At 42.7% G+C, this 21271-nt stretch overlaps 1 protein-coding gene across 1 annotated transcript; it reads left to right on the forward strand.

Annotated features, from left to right (window-relative positions):
* The first annotated feature begins 67 nt into the window (after positions 1 to 67).
* Positions 68 to 20516, forward strand: brwd3 (bromodomain and WD repeat domain containing 3). The gene is given in 41 exon segments (XM_044222292.1): positions 68 to 278; positions 455 to 513; positions 619 to 648; positions 832 to 891; positions 2132 to 2204; positions 2207 to 2281; positions 2437 to 2535; positions 2672 to 2832; positions 3691 to 3912; positions 4069 to 4169; positions 4292 to 4362; positions 4880 to 4980; positions 5097 to 5137; positions 5227 to 5331; positions 5427 to 5577; positions 5672 to 5806; positions 5898 to 6026; positions 6383 to 6608; positions 6718 to 6858; positions 7089 to 7269; positions 7408 to 7501; positions 7607 to 7777; positions 8110 to 8183; positions 8267 to 8459; positions 8621 to 8731; positions 8812 to 8919; positions 9749 to 9873; positions 9967 to 10049; positions 10146 to 10257; positions 10453 to 10514; positions 14335 to 14490; positions 14590 to 14710; positions 14832 to 14957; positions 15079 to 15154; positions 15276 to 15326; positions 15439 to 15582; positions 15767 to 15919; positions 16029 to 16198; positions 16516 to 16604; positions 17341 to 17475; positions 17584 to 20516. Coding segments are annotated over 41 exon segments (5346 nt in total). The 5' UTR covers positions 68 to 244; the 3' UTR covers positions 18381 to 20516.
* The last annotated feature ends 755 nt before the right edge of the window (positions 20517 to 21271 follow it).

The following is a 21271-nucleotide window of genomic DNA, read 5'->3' on the forward strand; positions in this document are numbered from 1 at the left end:
TTTGAATATTTCAATATTTATCATATTTATTCATTTTGGGAAATAAAACCGTTCAGTGTTGCATTGTTTCACTGGAGGGCGCTAACACAAAGCACCAGGTGGTCTGGGAACAACTTGAGAAAGGAGGAGGCCATTCACTAGCCTGTATTAGCTACACACACCTAGCTACTGTTAGCTAGCCGGCGGCGGCTAACGAGCAAGCTAAGACATCAGTTTGTCTTAATGTCGCCTGTCTTATCAAGTGATGGCAAGAGAACAGTGTTCACAAACCGAAGCTGGTGAGTGCTGGGCGCCTGTTTGATTTGCGACAAAACATTTTGCATTTAAACAGTTTGCAATTGTGTGTCAGCTAACGAGCTAAGTAACCGAGTACAGCCCAAAGCTAGCTGGCGTTAGCTCGGCTCAATATTAACATTAGTTAGTACCAAGCTAACACACATCTCTTTCTTTTCAGAACTGTATTACCTCATTGCCAGATTTCTGCAGTCTGGACCTTGTAAAAAATCAGCACAGGTAACCCTCCACAATAACCAAGATATTGAGTCATACCGGTTTTAAGTCGTCTAAATAAGTAGCTGGTGCTAGCAGCTAACGCTAACTGTGTCCGTCTGTTGTTAGATTCTGGTCGAGGAGCTGGAGGAGTATGAGGTAGGTTCAGGTGGACCTTTCTGTGTTTATTCTCGTGTGTGGTTTCCATAATGCTGCCTATCTGTCCGCTTTTTGGGCAACTTTTCGGTAATTTTGCCTGATATCAGATAAAGAGCGTCTTGCCGAGCCGGGACGATACAGGCAATTTTGTGGCATCTCTAACAGCTTGTCTTTTAACTTTAGTTGGTCCCTGAACGATGGAGTTGGGACGGGAAGAAATACAAACGGACCTTCCAAGACTGGGTGAGTGTGAATTGTCATCTTTAACTTTTTCATCAAATGAAGCGTATAACTTCTATTTTAATCGACAGTTACCTCTCAGCTGATGTCTGTATTTTTAATTAAATTAACCATCCAGAATATATGCGGTGGTAATGTGTTTATGTTTATTAGAACACATTTAAACATTTATATTAGTATAGGCCTGTTTGTAAATAACAATATACAGGCGTTGCTATTGTGCGGGCTAATAGGAGGAGAATAGAGACAAGGGCAGGCAGTGATAGGCTGAACCAGATCCACAGAGCTGTCAGTCTTCTGTTGGAGCCAATGAAAACACAGTTGTGGTTGCGAGCGAACCGGAAGAATAGCAAGAGATTATTTTGATTGGCTGAGCTTCTCTGCCCCTCCTCTTTCACCCCATCTCCCGCCCTCTCTCCTATATTGTTTTTCAACTAGCTGAATTACAAAACCATGCTGCAAATTATGAGTAAAACAGGAAGAGAAGAAAACAAACAAAATGTGTTTATTAACTTCTTCAAAAATTACTAGATATATGCTTGTTTGTTACACAGCTGTTTCAATTTTCTTATTGAATGTATATATGTTGTGAATCTAAAAAAATCGACTAATATTATGATTAACTTTAATTACAATTAATAACAGACATTTTTCTTTAAGGGAAAATAAATGTGACTTTGAAATTGAGCTAGACGGATAAGTCGGTTGGGCCAACACATGGGATAATATTAGCTTATTGCTGATATATTTATATTGGTGTATATATCTACCAATAGATAACAAGAAATTGCAGTTGATATGTTGTAATTTAAAAGTGTTTCCATTACATAGTTTGTTTGCCAGAGAGCACTGACAAGTTTTTCAAGAGTAAAATGTCCCAATTGGTACACATTACAGTCACAGTTCTTTAAAAAATTAAATTAAATTTAAGGGATCATTATCAAAAATGTTTATTTGTGTTATGCATAACAAATGACTATCAACTGATGTATCATTGTCAGATTTTAAAAGATATACATTGGTATCAGCTTTAAAAATCCAGGCTGTTTAATCTATTTAACAAAGCTGGAGTTCCTTTAATTTCTTGTTTGTTTGTTTGTTTGTTTGTTTGTTTGTTTTTTTTTTGTTCTAGCAATTTTACAATATTTGAGAATGTACCTGAGATGATAGTGTTTTGGTGTTATTAAATGCTACTTTTATATCTATTCTACCACTTTGTAATAGCTGTCTGTGACTCCTGCAGGTGATTTTGAACCAGCACATTCCTGCAGACTATCTGCTCCGTGTTTGCCAGCGGATAGGCCCGCTTATAGAGAAGAGATCCCACCCAGTGTTCCCGGAGTCCAAACACTTCTGGGGCTGGGAAGACAGTCCTTGCTTCGTACCACCAAAAGTAAACATTTCCCTCCCATCCACCATAGCTCTTTTCTTCTGTATTTATGGACAGTCTACATATCAATACTGTTGTGATTTTTAGATTTATTGTGTTTGTTGGCAATAGATCCGTTTCCAAATCAATAAGCATTAATTTTTCACTGTGTAATTTAGGTTGTAGCCACAAAGTATGCAGTGGCTCAGCTGTCGCTGCACTCCACCGAGGCCGTCCACCAGAACCTCCAGTCAGCAGTGGAGATCCTCCCAATGTTGGTGTGTGAAACTTTAAAAAAAAAGATTTTGTATACCCATTAAGAAGACCCAAAGCCACTAGACGTAGGGAGCTAGGGGATTTTGGCTTTTAATTCTGTTGCTTCCACTAATCATTCTCGTGTGTCTTTATATCAAGTGTCCATCATGGGTGCTCGCCAGGCCACAGGCACAGCTCGTTTCAGCCAGGCCCTGCCATCTTCCTCCTACCAACACATGAAGATACACAAACGTATCCTTGGCCACCTCTCTTCAGTCTACTGTGTGGCCTTTGACCGCACCGGTCGTCGGATATTTACGGTGAGTGATGATTTCTGGGCCAGAAGATTATTGCAACAAAACTCAATCTATAGTGTCTCACTAGTTGTGTTTCCAGCTGTCGAGTCAGATTTAAGCAAACTATTCAAATGTCACAGAAGATAAAATGCAAATTGGGCATTTCTCCATTGGTAGGGTTGAATGGCGAGAATAAATTCTTCCAGATCATAGAAAGAAGTTTTGTTAGAAAACACATTCGGGTGACAAATTAATTTTTACTCTAGTTCAGAATCTATTTTGTAAATACATTTAGGGGGTTCTACAAATCTGTGCAAAGCTAGACAGGTGATAAAATTACCACAAAATATTCTTACTGATTTAATATAGAACATTAAATACATGTCAATGAAAGGAAGACATCTGGGGGCTGTTGCTGTGTTACTTAGCATCTGATTATCTTAGCTGAGATTTAGAATGGGCTCAGCTAAATGGAACTTGCTGGGGTTTAAAACACAGCTGCGTGCTAAGTTGGGCCTGATTATTCTGTCAAAATAAACACAGGTTCAGCTGAATCGCAGCTAAATCGGATATATGATGCAGTTACCTTATGAGGTCCACCACACATGGGTGATTCAGAGAAGCAAACTTCTAAGGAAAGAATTAAGAAATACTTTTAATAATAATTTACAGTGTATGTTTTATCAGTTTAAACTAGTTTCACTTTTTTGATTTTCACAATAATAAATTTGTCTAACTACATGACACAAATTAAGCTCCCGATAACTCGCAAGCATGTTTGTAACAGTTTCATGGAGATTGACGATGAATGCTCTTCAGTCAAAGGTAGTTCCCAAGGAAACTGTCTTATTTATTTGTTGTCAATGTCTTATGTGTTTTTAGGGTTCTGATGACTGCCTGGTGAAAATCTGGGCCACAGATGACGGCCGGCTCCTGTCGACACTCCGCGGCCACTCAGCAGAGATCTGTGACATGGCCGTCAACCACGAGAATACTCTCATTGCCTCAGCAAGCTGTGACAAAACCATCAGAGTGTGGTGCCTACGTACATGTGCACCCATCACTGTTCTGCAGGCCCACGGTGCCTCCATCACATCCATACAGGTGAGACTGATGCGTTGTAAAGAAATAGGTCCCAAAGTTTTATATTAACCTCATCACCCAGATTTTCTGCACTTGTTGTTAGTTAATGTAGTATTGTGTTAAATGTCAGTCACTCCTTGCCTATGACTAATGGACACTGACTTTCTATCCCCTTAGTTTTGTCCTGCTGTCAAAGGGACAACGCGGTACCTGGCCTCCACCGGTGCAGACGGCATGGTGTGTTTCTGGAAGTGGCACTCGATCAGCATGAAATTCAAGTAAGTGTTTGAAACATCTGTCGTAGCTTTTTTTTTTTTACCTCTACTGTTTCTAGCTCTACTAAAGTTGCTTTTCTTTCACAGTAATAACTACAGCTATTGTGTTTCTCCTCTTTCCTCAGTGATCAACCAGTCAAGTTTGTTGAGCGGTCACGTCCAGGAGTACAGGTCTCAACTTCCTCCTTTAGTAGTGGTAAGTGTATTTTCCTGACTGGTACCATTTAATTTTCCAGATGTACTAATGTCCTAAGCTGTTGACACCCAGACAACTAATGACGTAACTTGGTTTTTGTTATTTAGGTTAAACTTTTACAGCATTTAATGTGAAGCACAGAAAGTGATGAAGTAGTCTGAACAGCGGGTTTAATCGTCAAAATTAGCTTATCACAGCAAATGAACAGAGACTCTCAGTGTTATGTCATTTGAGGGATACAATAACTGCTGACAAAGAGTTATAAATTAGGCAGTATAATGTACATTTTGCAAAGGTAGTCATGGTGGCCCACCTGAATTAATGCGGTGGGAACATTGTAACTTTTTAAAAACTCTACAATCTCTGTTTGCAAAATGGGAAATGTTGATAGTTTGTTTTTAAGATTCACTAGGCATATATAATTAACATATATAAATAGCGACAGAACGAGAGGTTAAGGATATACAGATATTGTTGGAGATTCACTTCCATTTCATTCTATGTTTACTGTTAATAGGTGGTATGTTCATGGCTACCGGTGGCACTGATCATTTGATCAGGGTCTACTACCTTGGTGCTGAAACTCCTATGAAGGTCTCTGAGATGGATGCTCACACGGTAAGATACAAAACGCAGTAGCTGCATCATTCTTGTTCCACTCTGTTTTAGTCTTTAAACTTTATTTAAACAGGGTCTCTGTAACTTAAATACATCTTGTTTTTCTGCTTGTTTAGGATAAAGTTGTAGTTGTCCAGTTTAGCAATAACAGTGACAGGTGAGTGTGTTTGCTGAGATCTATGCAGACTTCCAACTGTTTTTTGTGGTTTTCGAGCCTCTGAAAGTTAAATGTGTATATGTGTCCAGCCTAAGGTTTGTGAGTGGCAGTCGCGACGGCACAGCCAGGATTTGGCATTACCAGCAACAAGAGTGGAAGAGCGTCACTTTAGACATGGCTGCCAGGCTGCCTGGGTAAGAGAGTAAACGGTATTAGAGAGCTTCATGATGACATTTCTGTCTCCGTAAACCGCTTAGCATTTTATGTCTGATGGGATATTTTCCTCCAGGAGTACTGTTGCCAATGGGGATGATAAAACCAAGCTGGTGGTGACCATGGTGGCCTGGGACCGTGCAGATAGCACCATCATCACAGCAGTGTCAAACTACCTGCTCAAAGTGTGGAGCACAACAACTGGACAGCTGCTGCATGTTTTATCTGTGAGTGGCTGAAACTGCCATTTCTACTGTGTAGCTCCTTTAGGATAAAAAATGTATAAAACAAACTGACTGCCCTGTGCTCTCTCTCTTCAAGGGTCACGATGATGAGGTGTTTGTGATGGAGGCTCACCCATTTGACTCCCGCATCATGCTGTCTGCTGGCCATGATGGCAACATTTACATCTGGGACCTGACCAAAGGAGCCAAGATCCGCAACTTCTTCAACATGGTAATTGATCGACAATGAGAATCACCCGCCAGTAGTGTTTTGTTTTGTTTTTTTACACCGTCATTGAGTTCATATTAAAATGTGTTTCCAGATTGAAGGGCAAGGCCACGGTGCTATTTTTGACTGCAAGTTCTCAGCTGATGGGCAGCATTTTGCCTGCACTGACTCACACGGCCATTTGCTGATCTTTGGCTTCGGCTGCAGCAGACCATATGAGAAGGTAAGAGCAGATAACTGTTGGTAAAAATATATTTACCCTAAAACTCACTCTATCAGCTCCTCTTTTTTTTTTCTTCTTTTTTTTTTAAGGAACAACATTGAGAATCAATACAGTTAGACATCATGCTGGATTTGTGGTTACACTCACTGTTCTTTAATCATAAGACCTGAATTTAAGCCAAAGTGTCACCAAGGATCCTCTTGAAATATTGTAGGGAAGGCTGCTAATAAAGAATCTCTCTATTGTAATTTGCTCTGTGTCCTGGTCTGCCCTATGGAGGGTGGCAAGCAAACAGCAATTTAAACTCTTTTTTTTACCTCATCATCGTCATCAAATGTACTCTTGGTTCCCTCCAGATTCCTGACCAGATGTTCTTCCACACGGACTACCGACCTCTTATTCGTGACTCTAATAACTACGTGCTGGACGAACAGACGCAACAAGCCCCACACCTCATGCCTCCACCCTTCCTGGTGGATGTCGATGGGAATCCTCACCCTCCTCAGTACCAGCGCCTGGTGCCAGGAAGAGAGAGCTGCAAGGAGGAGCAGCTAGTACCCCAGCTAGGATACATGGCTAACAGTAAAACCTGCTCCCTCATTACTCATACCATTATGAATACTTGCACAGTTTGACCTTAGGAAATATAAGTGACAGAGATTGACCCAAGGTCTGCCTTTTTGTTACTTAGGCGATGGAGAGTTGGTTGAGCAGGTACTTGGCCAGCAAACGGCAGAAAACAGAGAAAGCCTATTGGACAATCTCATCAGACAGCTGCAGAATGAGCAGGACGAGCGTCAGAATGCAGAAGAGCAGGCTGAAGAGGTTGAGGGTATGTTTTACTTTACATTATGTAAGCAAATCATTTTACACTGATTTTGTGTTTTACGTTATGTTCTTGGTTTGTCTACGTGTTCGGTGTGCCATAAATTCTGCGATTTTATTGTAAAACTGTGAGCATGAGCATTGTGTGGATACTGTAAGTGTCTTCTATTGCCAAAAATGCCATATTTCCCAAGGAACACATTGTCATAACAAACACGTTTTTTTTCGTATTTTCAGCTGATAATGTAGCAGAGATGGTGGCCTCCTCTCCAGCTGTTGGACCACGCAGAAGTAGGCAGGTGGATGGCGTGTGGCAGATGCAGCATAATGCCCTGCGTAGTCAAGTGGCCACCGAGAGGGACCTGCTGGCCTGGAGTCGAAGAGTGATGGTCAATGAAGTGCCGCATGGGACATTCAGGTGAGGCAGATGGAGGGAATTTCATTAGACGTAAGGACACTACAGAGAGATTAGATTTTTAAACAAATCAATCTTTTTTACATACATTTTTTTAGCAATTGTGTACATTCTATGATGGAAATGATTATTATTTATTAGAGTTTTGGAGGAGTGCAGACAAGCCAAAGGCGACATGGAGTGTTCTCTATACAATGCCGAGAGAAGGAAGAAACCAGTAACTTGTGCACCCAAGGTACACTATTCTTCACTTCACAGTTGTTTTCACAAGTCAAAAATACTGTTTATGCCATTTCATTCCTGCTCTGCTCATTTTCCACCCTCCTTCCACACAATATAGAGTGATCCAATGACTTCACGCCTGCGCTCCCTGCGACCAACCAAGAAAAAACAGCAACACCATGCCTATCAGACCCGCTCAGCTCAGGTCCGACGTCCTGGGACCAGGAGTCGAAATCCCAGCAACCGCCGTAACTCTGACAGCCAGATAGAGTCTGACAGTGATGGAGATGTATGTTCCGTCTTTCTACTCTACATATCCCAACATGACCTGCAGAATTTTGTGTAATGTCTAGAACATTCAACAGTCAGTCAGTTACAACAACTTTCATCTTCCAATATGTGTAATATGATATTTTGATCATATATTTTATAATGCTTTTTAAAATTAAATGTTGGAAAAGAGCAATTATTTTATTAAGTCACAAAAGCTGCCATTTTAACTGGCTGAAAATAAAAATGCTGTGGAATGGAAAATGGAAATTATGTCACAAAGCCAGAAACAAGCATTATTTGTCAACTGCCATTCATAATAGTAAAGGTGCTCTGTCTTTTTGTTGACAGGCAGCAGAACAGGTGGAGCAAAGTGATGCCTCCTCTGATGGTGAAGCTCAGTGGCAGAGTGAAAGCAGCTCCAGGTAAATAAATATCTTTGACTGAGCAGTGTTTTCAAGATGTAGTTACAATCACCCAACTAACAACACCCCTCTTTAATTCTCAGTAACTCCTCCAGTGACTATTCTGATTGGACAGCCGATGCTGGGATCAACCTCCAGCCGCCGAAGCGACCAATCAGGAGGCCCGTACAGCCCCAAGGTTACAGCAGCTCTGAGGAGGAAGAAGGCAATGACCAGGCAAAGGAGGCCAAGAAGAGGGACAATGAGAAGAGGAAGAAGCCCAAGGAGACCAAACAGGTGAGCTAACATGATGTGCAGCTCCTGTACTCACAGTGACATGTCTTTGTGGAAAACATTAGTTGTGCTCCAACAGCGCGGTGCTCGCTGCAGCCTGACCACACAGTACAGGAGAAATCTTGTATGTAAACATTTTGTTCTAACAAACTGTATATACTTAGAAACCCACGTCCTCTCTGGCTGGACTCGATGCAGAGGAGTGGCTGCCACCATCATGGATAATGGAGACCATCCCACGCCGCTCTCCTTTTGTTCCACAGATGGGAGATGAGGTATGGAGTGCCACACTAATATCCAGAAAAATACATTACATTACATGCATTTTGATCATGGTTCTCCTGTCCCCCTTCAGCTCATCTACTTCAAACAGGGCCATCAGGCCTACGTCCGGGCTGTCCGCAGGGCCAAGGCCTACAGCATCAACCCTCAGAAACAGCCGTGGAACAAACTCGACCTCAGGGTGAGGCACAGTTTTATCTAAAAACCAGCGAACAGGACCTTACATGCTCTATTAGACGAGCTGTTCGGAAAGTAACTTTCTGAAACTGGTAATCCGATGGTCATGCCCACTTTCCACTGCCGTTGGCTAGAGGTCTAAGCCCTCAGCAAATTCTTACCTTCACAATCCTCACATTCCTACCTCCACCACTGTTCATAGCTAAACCACATAGTTCACCTCTGTATTGGATAAATACTAATAAATATTGCAGGTTTGTTAGGTTATTAGGTTATCAGTTCATTTTTTTGCCATGCTAGTGACATGGCTCTAGGGAAATTTTAGTATGTCTAATATTTTGGTTTATGACCAAATGCAAAACTAATGACATCCCCATCAGCCTGTTGGGCTTGGTGCTAATTAGCAAATGTTAGCATGCTAACACACTAAACTAAGCTGGTGAACATGGTAAACGTTAAACCTGCTTAATATCAGCATGGTAGCGATGTCATTGTGAGCATGTTAGCATGCTGATGTTAGCGTTTAGCTCACCACTGTGCATAAGTACAGCCTCACAGAGCTACTAGCATGGCTGTAGACTCCTAGTCTTGGTAATTGAACATTGGAATGGGCTGATTAAGTAACTTTTAACATGGCTTGATAGTTTGTGCTATTGGGCTGCTGCCCAAATCATGTTACCTTGCGAGGAAGCTGTGTTCGCAAGATCACACGGCAAATGTGTGTAGCCGTAGTCTTAACTTGTTTTCATTTTTTGTTTTGAGAAGTTCTGTTCTTCATCTTGCTCATTCATCCTGAGTCTTACCTTTTTGTGGATTTTCTTCTGCCCCTTCAGGACCAGGAATCTGTGAAGGTGGTTGGAATTAAATATGAAGTGGGACCTCCCACCCTTTGCTGCCTAAAACTGGCTTTCTTGGACCCAGTCTCAGGGAAGATGACCAATGACTCTTTCTCCTTAAAGTGAGCATTTATATACAGTATGTACAGTACAAGATAATACATGTAAATTTAGGCATATGTATTTCACAACTTTTTCATTCCCACACTCTAAAGGTACCATGACATGCCTGATGTCATAGATTTTCTGGTACTGCAGCAGTTTTACAACGAGGCTAAAGAGCACAACTGGCAGCCAGGTTAGTCTTTTGAAGTGATGTGTTCACCACTCACGTTCATTGTTGTGGAGAGTCCTTAACTTGTGTTTGATCATGTCTTCACTTTGCTCTCTTCAGGTATGAGGTTCCGCAGCATCATTGATGATGCCTGGTGGTTCGGCTCTGTGGAGGACCAGGAGCCTCTGCAGCAAGAGTATCCAGATAGCCTGTTTCAGTGCTATGCAGTAAAGTACGTCTGTATCTCTCTGCAGTGTTGTTGCTTCTGGAGGAGTACTCTATCAGCAGTGCTCTCTGTTAATATCTTGTTCTTCTTTGCTCACCAACTGTCACTTTTCATTAAAGTTAAATCAAATAAGCGATCGCACACAGCATGGTTTAATAACTAACTCTTTTTTTTTTCTTCTTTTTTTTCTTGTTTCATCAGGTGGGATAATGGTGAGCGTGAGAAAATGAGTCCCTGGGACATGGAGCCTATTCCTGAGGAAGGTCAGTAGTATTATTTAGTTTCTATTATTAGTTTGTTAAATTACAGATTAAATATCAAATGATTTCACAAAATTTAGAACACAATTTCCACCACAAAAACTGCAGATGAATATACATTCAGTATAAAACATGCTTTCCATTCAAATTGGACACTATATTAATGTTATTAGATTTTACAAAAAAAATGGCATTTCATGGTGATACATTCCCCCTCATTGAATTAATTTTTTTATTCAGTATAGACCAATCAAATATATAAAAACTTTGTTCTTCACCCTCCGCGGGTGGTCTCATCCTTCGAGCTCGGGTCCTCTACCAGAGGCCTGGGAGCTTGAGGGTTCTGCGCAGTATCTTTGCTGTTCCCAGTACTGCACTCTTCTGGACCGAGATGTCTGGTGTTCTTCCAGGGATCTGCTGTAGCCACTCCTCCAGTTTGGGGGTCACTGCCCCGAGTGCTCCGATGACCACCGGCACCACTGTTGCCTTCACCTTCCAGGCCTTCTCCAGCTCTTACACCCTGCAGTTATGCAGGCTAGCGTACAGTCTCAGGGTGCTGGATTTGGGATTGAACCCTCCATGAGTCGATGTCCTGCTCGCTCTTAGCATATAGCTTGATGTCATCCATGTAGAGGAGGTGACTGATGGTGGCCCCGTTCCTGAGTCGGTATCCATAGCCAGTCTTGTTGATTATTTGGCTGAGGGGGTTCAGACCTATGCAGAACAGCAGTGGGGACAGAGCATCTCCTTGGTATATGCCACATTTGATGGATACTTGTGCAAGTGGCTTGCCATTGGCCTCCAGGGTGGTTTTCCACAGCCTCATCGAGTTTGCAATGAAGTCTCTTAGAGTCCTGTTGATGTTGTACATCTCCAAGCATTCAGTGATCCATGTGTGCGGCATTGAGTCATATGCTTTCTTGTAATCAATCCAGGCAGTGCGCAGGTTGGTGTGTCGGGCTCTGCAGTCTTGGGTGACTGTTCTGTCAACCAGGAGTTGGTGTTTGCCCTTCTGTGCTTTGCTCATGTATTGATCCATGTGTCCACTTATCTAAGCCGCGATGATGCCTGACATGAGCTTCCATGTTGTGGAGAGACAGGTTATTGGCCGATAGTTGGATGGGACTGTACCCTTTGCAGGATCCTTCAGGATTGTGCGCCATTCAGGTAAGCCATTCAGGGTGCGTCCCATCTCTTAGCAGCTGGTTCATTTGTGCTGCTAGGCGCTCATGGAGTGCAGTGAGCTTCTTTAGCCAGTAGGTGGATCCTGTCAGGGCCCGGTGCTGTCCAGTTCTTCATACCTGAGACTCTTTCTTGGATGTCTGCCGCTGTGATGGTGACTGGATTCTGTTCAGGGAGGTTGCTGTGGTCCTTTCTCAGAGCCGCGAGCCACTGTGCATCGCTGTTGTGTGATGCCTCCCTCTCCCATATACTTTTCCAGTACTGCTCCGTTTCCAGCCTTGGTGGGTCTGCTCTGCTGTTATTACCCTGCCATTGAGCGTACACTTTCGCAGGTTGAGTTGCGAACAGCCGGTTTATTCTTCTGGCTTCTTCTGACTTCTCTCCGGGCCTCCTTGATTTTTTCCTCTAACCTTCGTTTCTATGGTGGGTACTGTCTCTCATGGTTGCTCTTGTAGCCAAGCATCTCTAGGATCACTGCTGCTGAGGCGTATATCAGCTCATTGGTTTCAGTGATGGATGTGGTAGGGATCGCTGCCGCTGTGATGGTGACTGGATTCTGTTCAGGGAGGTTGCTGTGGTCCTTTCTCAGAGCCGCGAGCCACTGTGCATCGCTGTTGTGTGATGCCTCCCTCTCCCATATACTTTTCCAGTACTGCTCCGTTTCCAGCCTTGGTGGGTCTGCTCTGCTGTTATTACCCTGCCATTGAGCGTACACTTTCGCAGGTTGAGTTGCGAACAGCCGGTTTATTCTTCTGGCTTCTTCTGACTTCTCTCCGGGCCTCCTTGATTTTTTCCTCTAACCTTCGTTTCTATGGTGGGTACTGTCTCTCATGGTTGCTCTTGTAGCCAAGCATCTCTAGGATCACTGCTGCTGAGGCGTATATCAGCTCATTGGTTTCAGTGATGGATGTGGTAGGGATCGCTCTCAATGCTGCATTCACATCTTCTAGGAGACTTTCTGATAGCCGTTGTAGTTGGCATCGGGGGTTGCCTTGCATTCATCCTCGGCATGATCTTATCTTTCAGGTCAGTCGCTGCCTCGTTCAGCGTGATTTCTCTTGGGGCTTCGTACCCAATCTCTGGTTGGGGAGCTGCTGGTTGCTCCCCTCTGACCTGTAGTCCTGGCTCCCCCTTGCCGTAGCATTTGTGTTGTATCTCATCAATCTCAAGTTGTGATAGCAGTTGCCGCTTGTGGATGTTGGAACACTGAGCTACTAGTTGCTTCGCTGTAAGCCTTGATTGTGGGTTTCGAAGTAACCATTCATCCCACATCCTGTGCATGTAACCCCTCTGACTAGGGTTACTGGAGTAGTAGCATTCCAACAGAGCCTTATTATCGCATCTCGCCCATCTCCGTCTTGTTCCAGTAGCCCATTTGTCGTCTCGATGCCCTGGTTCCCCAACACCTGACACAGACCTTGTTTGGCCGGGCGACGTCTGAGCCGGCGTGTCATGTATTCCATTGTCACTCATCATCATGAGTTAGGCAGCAGCGTGAAGGGTCTTGCCTAAGGACCCACACTGGATGATGGGTCATTGCTCATTGCGCTCTGAGGGGGATTCGAATCCTTGTTCCCCCGTGTCCCGTGGCCTACCAAATGGAGCTATCCAGCCGTTCCACACTGGATGATGAGATAGATAGATAGATATATATATATATATATATATATATATATATATATATATATATATATACACCAAGCGATGGCAACATCAGGAAAAAGGAACATGAGAAATTAGAGAAGTACCAAGGGCTCAGAGAAGAGCTGGAGAAGGCCTGGAAGGTAAAGGCAACAGTGGTACCCGTGGTCATCGGAGCACTCGGGGCAACACCAGACATCTCGGTCCAGAAGAGTGCAGTACTGGGAACAGCAAAGATACTGCGCAGAACCCTCAAGCTCCCAGGCCTCTGGTAGAGGACCCGAGCTCGAAGGATGAGACCACCCGCGGAGGGTGAAGAACAAAGTTTTTTTTAAATTTTTTATATATATATATATATATATATATATATATATATATAGAAAGAAAATACTCCATGGATTATATTCAGGAGTATATTCATTAAAATCCACTTCCGTATATTTTCATAAATATTTTCCATCAATATTTATGTTATGTTATATTTATTTTGTTTTAAAGCTGTAACTCCCTATTGTCATTACTAAAGAACTTAGATTTCAACTTACTAAATTCAGATTTCTGTATGAATGTTGTCAAAACTAGCAAAGCATTTTTTAACATCTGTTTTTGTTATCTAAAAGGTATGTCTATGTATTTTATTTTTTACAGAAAACACATGTATTATTATCAAACCAAATGTTTGTCTGTAAAGATTTAGTGTACAGGTGGAAATCAGTAGGTTGGAAACACCCTGGACTTTACAAAAGCAAGGAACAATGGCTCCTTTACTTTCCATAAAGATGGCCATGTGTTTTCCAGACAAAAGGGCCTATTATTTTAGCATTTAGGGACTTCAACCTGTTCGTAATGGTGATCACTTAGATATTCTTGAACAGTTAACAGTTGGGAACCTTATCACAAAAGACTTTACGAACATTCCTATCTATTTTTGCTTTATTTATGTGTTGAGCAATTAACTAAATACTGCTTCATTTTCTGACACATTTTGTGGCTCCATCAGCTGCATTGCCAGAACACGTTGGTGATGGCGTGGAGGTAGCAGAGGAGGAGATAAAGGCTCTACTTTACAGGCCTCAGGAAGGAGAATGGGGGGCTCACACACGAGATGAAGACTGCGAGAGAGTCATCCATGGCATTGATCAGCTTCTTACACTGGGTATGCCACCAAAGGGTTGATAACAGTTTGTTTGTTTGCCGGAAAAGTCTGGTCTCGTTCATGTCTACCACGTATAATCTCATTTCTGTTTGTCCATAGAGGTAGCAAAAGCATTCACGTCACCAGTAAATCTGCGGGACTACCCTCTGTACTGCACTGTGGTGGCTTACCCCACTGACCTCAGCACTATCCGCAAACGACTGGAGAACCGCTTCTACAGGTGGAGCAGCGCACATAACCTCACACAGAATCGCACATTTTATCTTCACCATAAATTCAAAGTCCTGATGCCAAAGTGTTGACATTTGAGCTTAAAGTGCAGATGTTCTTCTCTGCTGCAGGCGGATCTCTGCATTAATGTGGGAGGTGCGCTACATTGAACACAATGCCCGCACTTTCAACGAACCCCAGAGCCCTATTGTAGCATCTGCCAAGGTGGTGACTGACGTTCTCCTGCATTACATCGGGTAAGACTCCACCAAGTTCGTGTTATACTTCTTATGTTATAGCTACCTCATCGATACTTCAACACTGGAGTAACAGTGATGAATACATGTGTCTGATTCCTTGGCCCTCTGTCTCCTTCAGGGACCAGAGCTGCACAGACATCTTGGATCTGTATCACAAACTGAAGTCTGAGGTCAGCAGTGGAGGAGAAGCTGAGGTGAGAGAGTTGGGTTGTGTAAAGTATACAAGTGGTTTTTAACATTATAGTGACTGCTTTTTCTTTACATTATTGTTTTTGCTGTAAATAGTCATTTGGGTTTGTACGTGTTCCTTTGCAGGCTGAGTTGGATGTGGACTCTGACACTCCAGGAACATCTACAGGACATCGGGTAAGAGGGACCACAGTCCAGTGTACCACAACAATCCACCTTAGACCATCACATGATTTAAAATCATCTGCAGTAGCTCCACTCTTAGTTAATTTAATTTTCTCTCTGCCAGGGAGCCAACCTGAATTCTAAGAAGCGTGGTGTGGCTCTGGATGTGAAAGCATGGCGAGGTCAATGCCGAGAGCTGCTGCGTCGAATGATAGCCTCGCCGGATTCAGAACCGTTCAGACGGCCTGTGGATCTCTTTGAGTATCCGGTAAAACAACATCCAGAACAATCGTCACTTGCAGTTATAAGGCCACTGACACCAGAAAACACTTCACACAACTTGTAATAACATTAGAAATACATGCCACAGGTGTAGAAGTAAAAGCAGAAGTGAAATTAAAATGAATCTGTGTGTACATGAACATTTTTACTCTCAACCTTGTTTTGTTCAGGACTATCGAGATATCATTGACACTCCCATGGATCTGGGTACAGTGTCAGAGACGCTGGTTGAAGGGAATTATGAAAACCCGATGGAGTTTGCCAAAGACGTGCGCCTCATTTTCAGCAACTCCAAAGCATACACACCTAACAAGAAATCACAGGTGAAGTAACATCCCTGGGATTAAAAAAGTACTGTAACTATAGCTGAGTAAAGTCTGACAAAGTAGTAGTCTAGTAGTTTCATTACAACTTTCTTGTTTTTATGTCTAGATCTACACCATGACCCTCAGCTTGTCGGCCTTCTTTGAAAAACACATCATTTCCATCATCTCTGACCACAAGTCTGCCATTCAGAACGAACGGCGGTCTCGTCAGAGACTCAGTTACAGGGACAGATTGCACAACGGAGGCAGCTCACCGCCGATTAGTCCATCCCCCAGGTACTGAGCCTCACTCACAAACCTGTCACTCGACATTCCACATTATCAAGTTATCTTTTTCTCAGTGTACACCGGGTGCCTGCTCATATGTGCTGCATTAAACTAAAGGCCTATTTTACACTTTACATTCAGCTTTAGAAATACTGAAAATATGGTTTCTTGTTGGTTTCTGTTCAATTTCTGCTGAGAAATTATTCTAGTCCTGGTCTAAAAAGGTGTTTCAAAGCCTTAAATTTTGCAGGCACCCTGCTATTATGTAATGTAGTTAGTTAATTATTCTGACATGTTGTGTCTTTTCTCTGTTTCCATTTGTCCAGTCCTAAAGGGAAGCACAAGTCAGGGAAGGTGTCAAAGCCAAAAAAATCCCAGACCTCAACCAAGAATCGTTCTCAGAGACCACATCAGGGTATGACTGCGCTATTCTGGCTTCATGTGTTTTTAGGTCCCTGGTATTGTACTTACTGTAAATTGTTGTTGGTATCAGTGTTGGGGAAGTAAAAAAAAAGAAAAAAAAGATTACTCTTCCAAGTTGTAATGGAATTAATTTAGTCATTAATGAGAAAAGTATTGTCATTACTTTTCGTTTGCATTGCTTTCTAAAAGTCTTACCAGCTCAGTAAAAGCCGAGGCTGGTTCAACTTTTTTGCTGGACAACCCTGCGTTTTTTGTTTCTTCCCGCTGGAGCCCCCTGTGTTGGCACCCCTGCTAGGCTGTAGACTGGCCTCATTCAAATGAATGAGAGGGCTGCATTTTTTCACTCAACAAAGTTCCTCTGCCACCAGTTTTACATGGGCATGGGCAGATTGCTTGTAGGGTTTGCTGCTGTGGACAAGTGATGAATATCTCCACTTATCAAAGAATCATATTATTAATTTTACTGTGGTGTTTTACTGTTGTGTGCACACATTCTGGCAGCAGAATAAAATACATTTTACTTTATCGATATAGTACTGACACACGTTTGAATTCAGCATGTTGTAGCAAACAGTAATTATATGTGTAAAGCAGTAACACAATTTTCAGTGATACTGTAATTGGGTTATTACTGAAGATGAAATGTAATGCATTATGCTACTGATGTACTGTGAAAAGTAATACGATTACAGTCCTGATTAGTAATTAGCCCTGTGTTGTTGCTTTAGCTCAGCAAAGCAGCAGTGTAGCAGAGGAAGAGGACATCCAGCCTTCTTCCCCAAGTTCAGGGACAAGCAGCGGGAGCAGAGACGAGGGGCCACATCGGGTGACCCGCAGCCAAGCAACTCCAGAGAAGAAGTCAGGTATCACAAGCAGTGCATTCTAACCAAAATGTATCATCGTCTTTCATTTTGATGTGACTTTAAAGTTATGGTGCAGAAATGAACCATCGTCCTCTTGTGTTGCATCAGGGCACCAGCGTAACTTGCATCTAAGTAACGGCTCTAGACAGCGCCACAGGCGAGAAGCGCTGCAGTCTGACGACGATGAGGAGGCTTCCGGATCCAACAGCTCCTCGTCAGAGTCATCCTCCACCTCATCGTCCTCGTCTTCCTCGTCATCGTCGGACAGTGAGAACAGCTCTGATTCTGAGATGGAGAAGTACGTGGAAGGGGGAGATCACGACTACAGCAAAGCCCCCTGCCTGTCGGTACGCCTCTTAGCTAAGGGCAAGGTGGCAGTCTCAGGGAAAAGGAAACACAAGGGAGGAGAGGACGTGGCACAGAGACATAAAAGAGCACGAGTGCAGCTGCCAGTAGAGCAGGGGGAAGATGAGGAGGATGAGGATGAAGAAGAAGAGGAGGAGGATGAAGAACAGCAGCAGCAGCAGGTGATTGTAAGACAAGAAGAAGAAGAGGAGGAAGGAGAGGAGGAGGATGAAGAGGAAGAGGAGGAGCCCGAGGAGGAGGAGGAACCTGAGGAGGAGGATCCTGAGGAGGAGGAGGAGGAGGATGAGGACAACTCTGATGAGGTGCAGAGAGGGGCTGCAGCGGCAGTAGCAAGCAGTCCAAGAGGCAGCCAGTGCAAGACTCGGCGGGTCAACACACGCAACCAGGGCCGCAGGACAGTTCTGTACAGGGACGACTCAGAGGATGATGGCCATGGGTCGAAGGAAGACCCCCTCAACCTGGGTATGTCCCGCTCAGGACGGGTACGCCGTATGACTGAGAAAGCCCGTGTCAGCCACCTCATGGGCTGGGGGCACTGACACGTCGCCCCTTTTCAAACCTCAATAAAAAAAAACTGTTAAACAAGAGTAATACTTCAGGGATTTTTTTCTTTCTTTTTGTACAAGTGTGTATATATAATATACGTATATATGGTTTTCTTTTTATCTGAGACTGCTTATGACTGTCAAACGATAGCTGGTGCTCATGATATGTCGACAAGGAGTTTCCTTCCCTGGTCAACAGAGCAACTGTTCAACACGGACCTTCTCCAACTGGACTAACTCACCTTGGCCTTACTGCTCACTGGAGGAGCCTTTATGACAAGGCACTGCTCTTCTTCCCCTCCTCGTCCTGTGCGTTCCACATCTAGTACTTAACACTATACCACCTCCTTTCTACTCCTCTCATCCCTCCCACACCTTTTCTTACTCCTGGTCACCAAAGAAGGATGTGGAGATGCCAAATAATGGTGCTCATATTTTATTTCTCTGTTTTGTTGATTATTCTCAGCAAGTAATTTAACAAAACTGCTAGTGGTCACTAGTCCAGTCACGACCACTGTGAAACGTGCAGTATCACTTAAGGTCACTGATGTCAACTTTTTTGGTACTTGGTCTTTCCTCACAACCATAAGCCTTAGTTTTCAGGGTTCACATCAGTCAGATTTTGTTCTATCTGTGGCTGGAGTCAAGAAAAGTGTAGTTTGGGTACTAGCAATACTGAGGAATCAGACTTAAGTCAGTAGAATACAGTACTATAGTAATACCCCAGCTCCTACAGCCCTTACCAGACAACTTGACGTCCTCGGCCTGTGAATGTTTAATGCTTTCTCTTCTTCCCTTTTGGTGGTGTTGATTGGTTTTCGGCTCTTCAATTCTTGTATTTGGTTGGAATTGGGTGCTTGTTTTTTTTTTTTTTTTTTTTTTTTTGTTTTAAGGGCAAAAGTGAATCATCTTTTTTTAGTTTTTTTTTTTTTCCTTGGGTAAAAAAGCCACTGCATCCTGTTTGTATTTGTACTGTTGTACTCCCTGATGGATCAGACCTGCATCTGTTCATGGTTGCTTCCATCACACATTCTCCACCCAGCATGTGCAAAAGCAAAGGGTCCCTGGCCTACTCTCTTCCACAGAAATATTTATTTTTCCATTGTATTATACTTGGGTTACTTTTAACTATTTTGTACGTTAATAGTGATGAGGAAAAGGAAATATTTGCACATTTATCTACTCCATGTGGCAGCTGAGTAATACAAATATTAGAGAAAGGAGAAGAGATGAAACCTCATGATTTTTGTGTAAGAATGTTTAAACTGTGCCAGCACACATTACTTCAGTCTTTTTTTGTTTTTAATTTGAACAAGTAGCAAGTTAAACCTGTGTATGATGAAGCTGAAGGTCTCATATGATTCGCAATCTTAATCATGCTTTCTTTTGGCTTAAAGCAACCATGGATAAGCCCTTTGTTAGTATGTTGTGCCATCCCCCAATGCTTTCTCCATGATGTACTACAATCATATGTTTAGTTGGTGTCAGAGTCACTGTGTCTAGTTTTTCTGCATAGTTTTATAATGAGTGATTCCTGCCCTCTGTATTGGGATTACATCAAAATGGGTGCATCCTTTTTTTTGTTGCACAAATGTTTACTTTAAAGCTTGTGCAGTCGTTGGTTGGTAAATCAATTGAGTCAGCGTCCAGTCAGGAGAAACCAGGAAAGCTGACTCACAAATTCTCATTTCAACACTGGGTGCTCTAATCCAAACACACCTCCTCATCACTCTGCCTCTGTGTGGTCGGTGACATAAGAGAGAGGCCTCGGGGGTTATTTTGTTTGTTCAATTTTTTATTTTTTTGGGGGTGGGGGCTGAAGAGTTTGGTTAGTGTCAGGTTCTCAGAGATAAAAACACACAAATCAGCATCTAGGGTGCTCCGAGTGGCAGCATTAACTGGCATCTTGAAATTATTCTGGTTGAGTGCGAGAAGAAGATTCATATTTTGGAATCTTATTTTCGTATAGTAGATGGCTCTTAGTCTTGCCTCAAAGCATCACATTAGTTGATGACAAATACAACAATGAGATTCTACTGTAGGTGGAATAAGCTTATGTGTCTTTTATACACAATGTTTTGATTGTATGTGTTTCCTTTTTTAATAAAAAATTGGATTTCTCAAAATGAATTAGTTGTCTAGATGTGTGTGGTCTCGTTCTTTCATGATTTCTGTCTGTGTTAAGCCAGCATAGGCTTCAAGAGCTATTCACCAGCACTGGGACTGAGTCATATGAAGTCTTTATGATCGTAGGGTCATAAACATGCACCGAAGGCAAAAATTCAAGAGTTACAGAATACTGAGACTGTCTATCGACTGTGATAGACAGTCGTAAACCTGATTGTACTGTTTGCAGCTGCATTAATGCACTGAAAGCTGGGGTGAGTCAGATGAGGAACAAACAAGGTTGAGCTGTGACGCATCATGCTCTGCCACAAATAGAAAATGCAGATGCTGGAGGATCATGGGAAACAAAATGGATCAGTGTATAAAGATGTAAAGGTCGCTTTAAAGGATGCTAAGGGGGCAAAGCAAAGTGTGTCAAATGTACATGCTGGTAGAACAAATGAAGAAAAGGTGACAAAGTGTATAAATCAGCTGTGTTACCGTGTCAAAAAAACAGCCTGATTATTAATCTCTATTAAGTGATTAATGAAAATCAGACCTACTTTACTTGAACTTTCCAGCACTGATAATATTAAGTGACTAAAATGTGACATAAAAAGGCAGAGTTATCACAACAGTGGGAATAGCAGTGTGCAGATGTTCAGTTTCTGGGTTATGGCAGGTAAAGATTGTGTTGGCCAAAGCTTGTGTTCTATACTTCGTCAGGATTAAAAATAGGCTCAGGATTAGGATTACATAGTCTGTATGTATGTAGAAAT

This window comes from Siniperca chuatsi, linkage group LG14, assembly GCF_020085105.1.
Source record: "Siniperca chuatsi isolate FFG_IHB_CAS linkage group LG14, ASM2008510v1, whole genome shotgun sequence".
Classification (NCBI taxonomy): Eukaryota; Metazoa; Chordata; class Actinopteri; order Centrarchiformes; family Sinipercidae; genus Siniperca; species Siniperca chuatsi.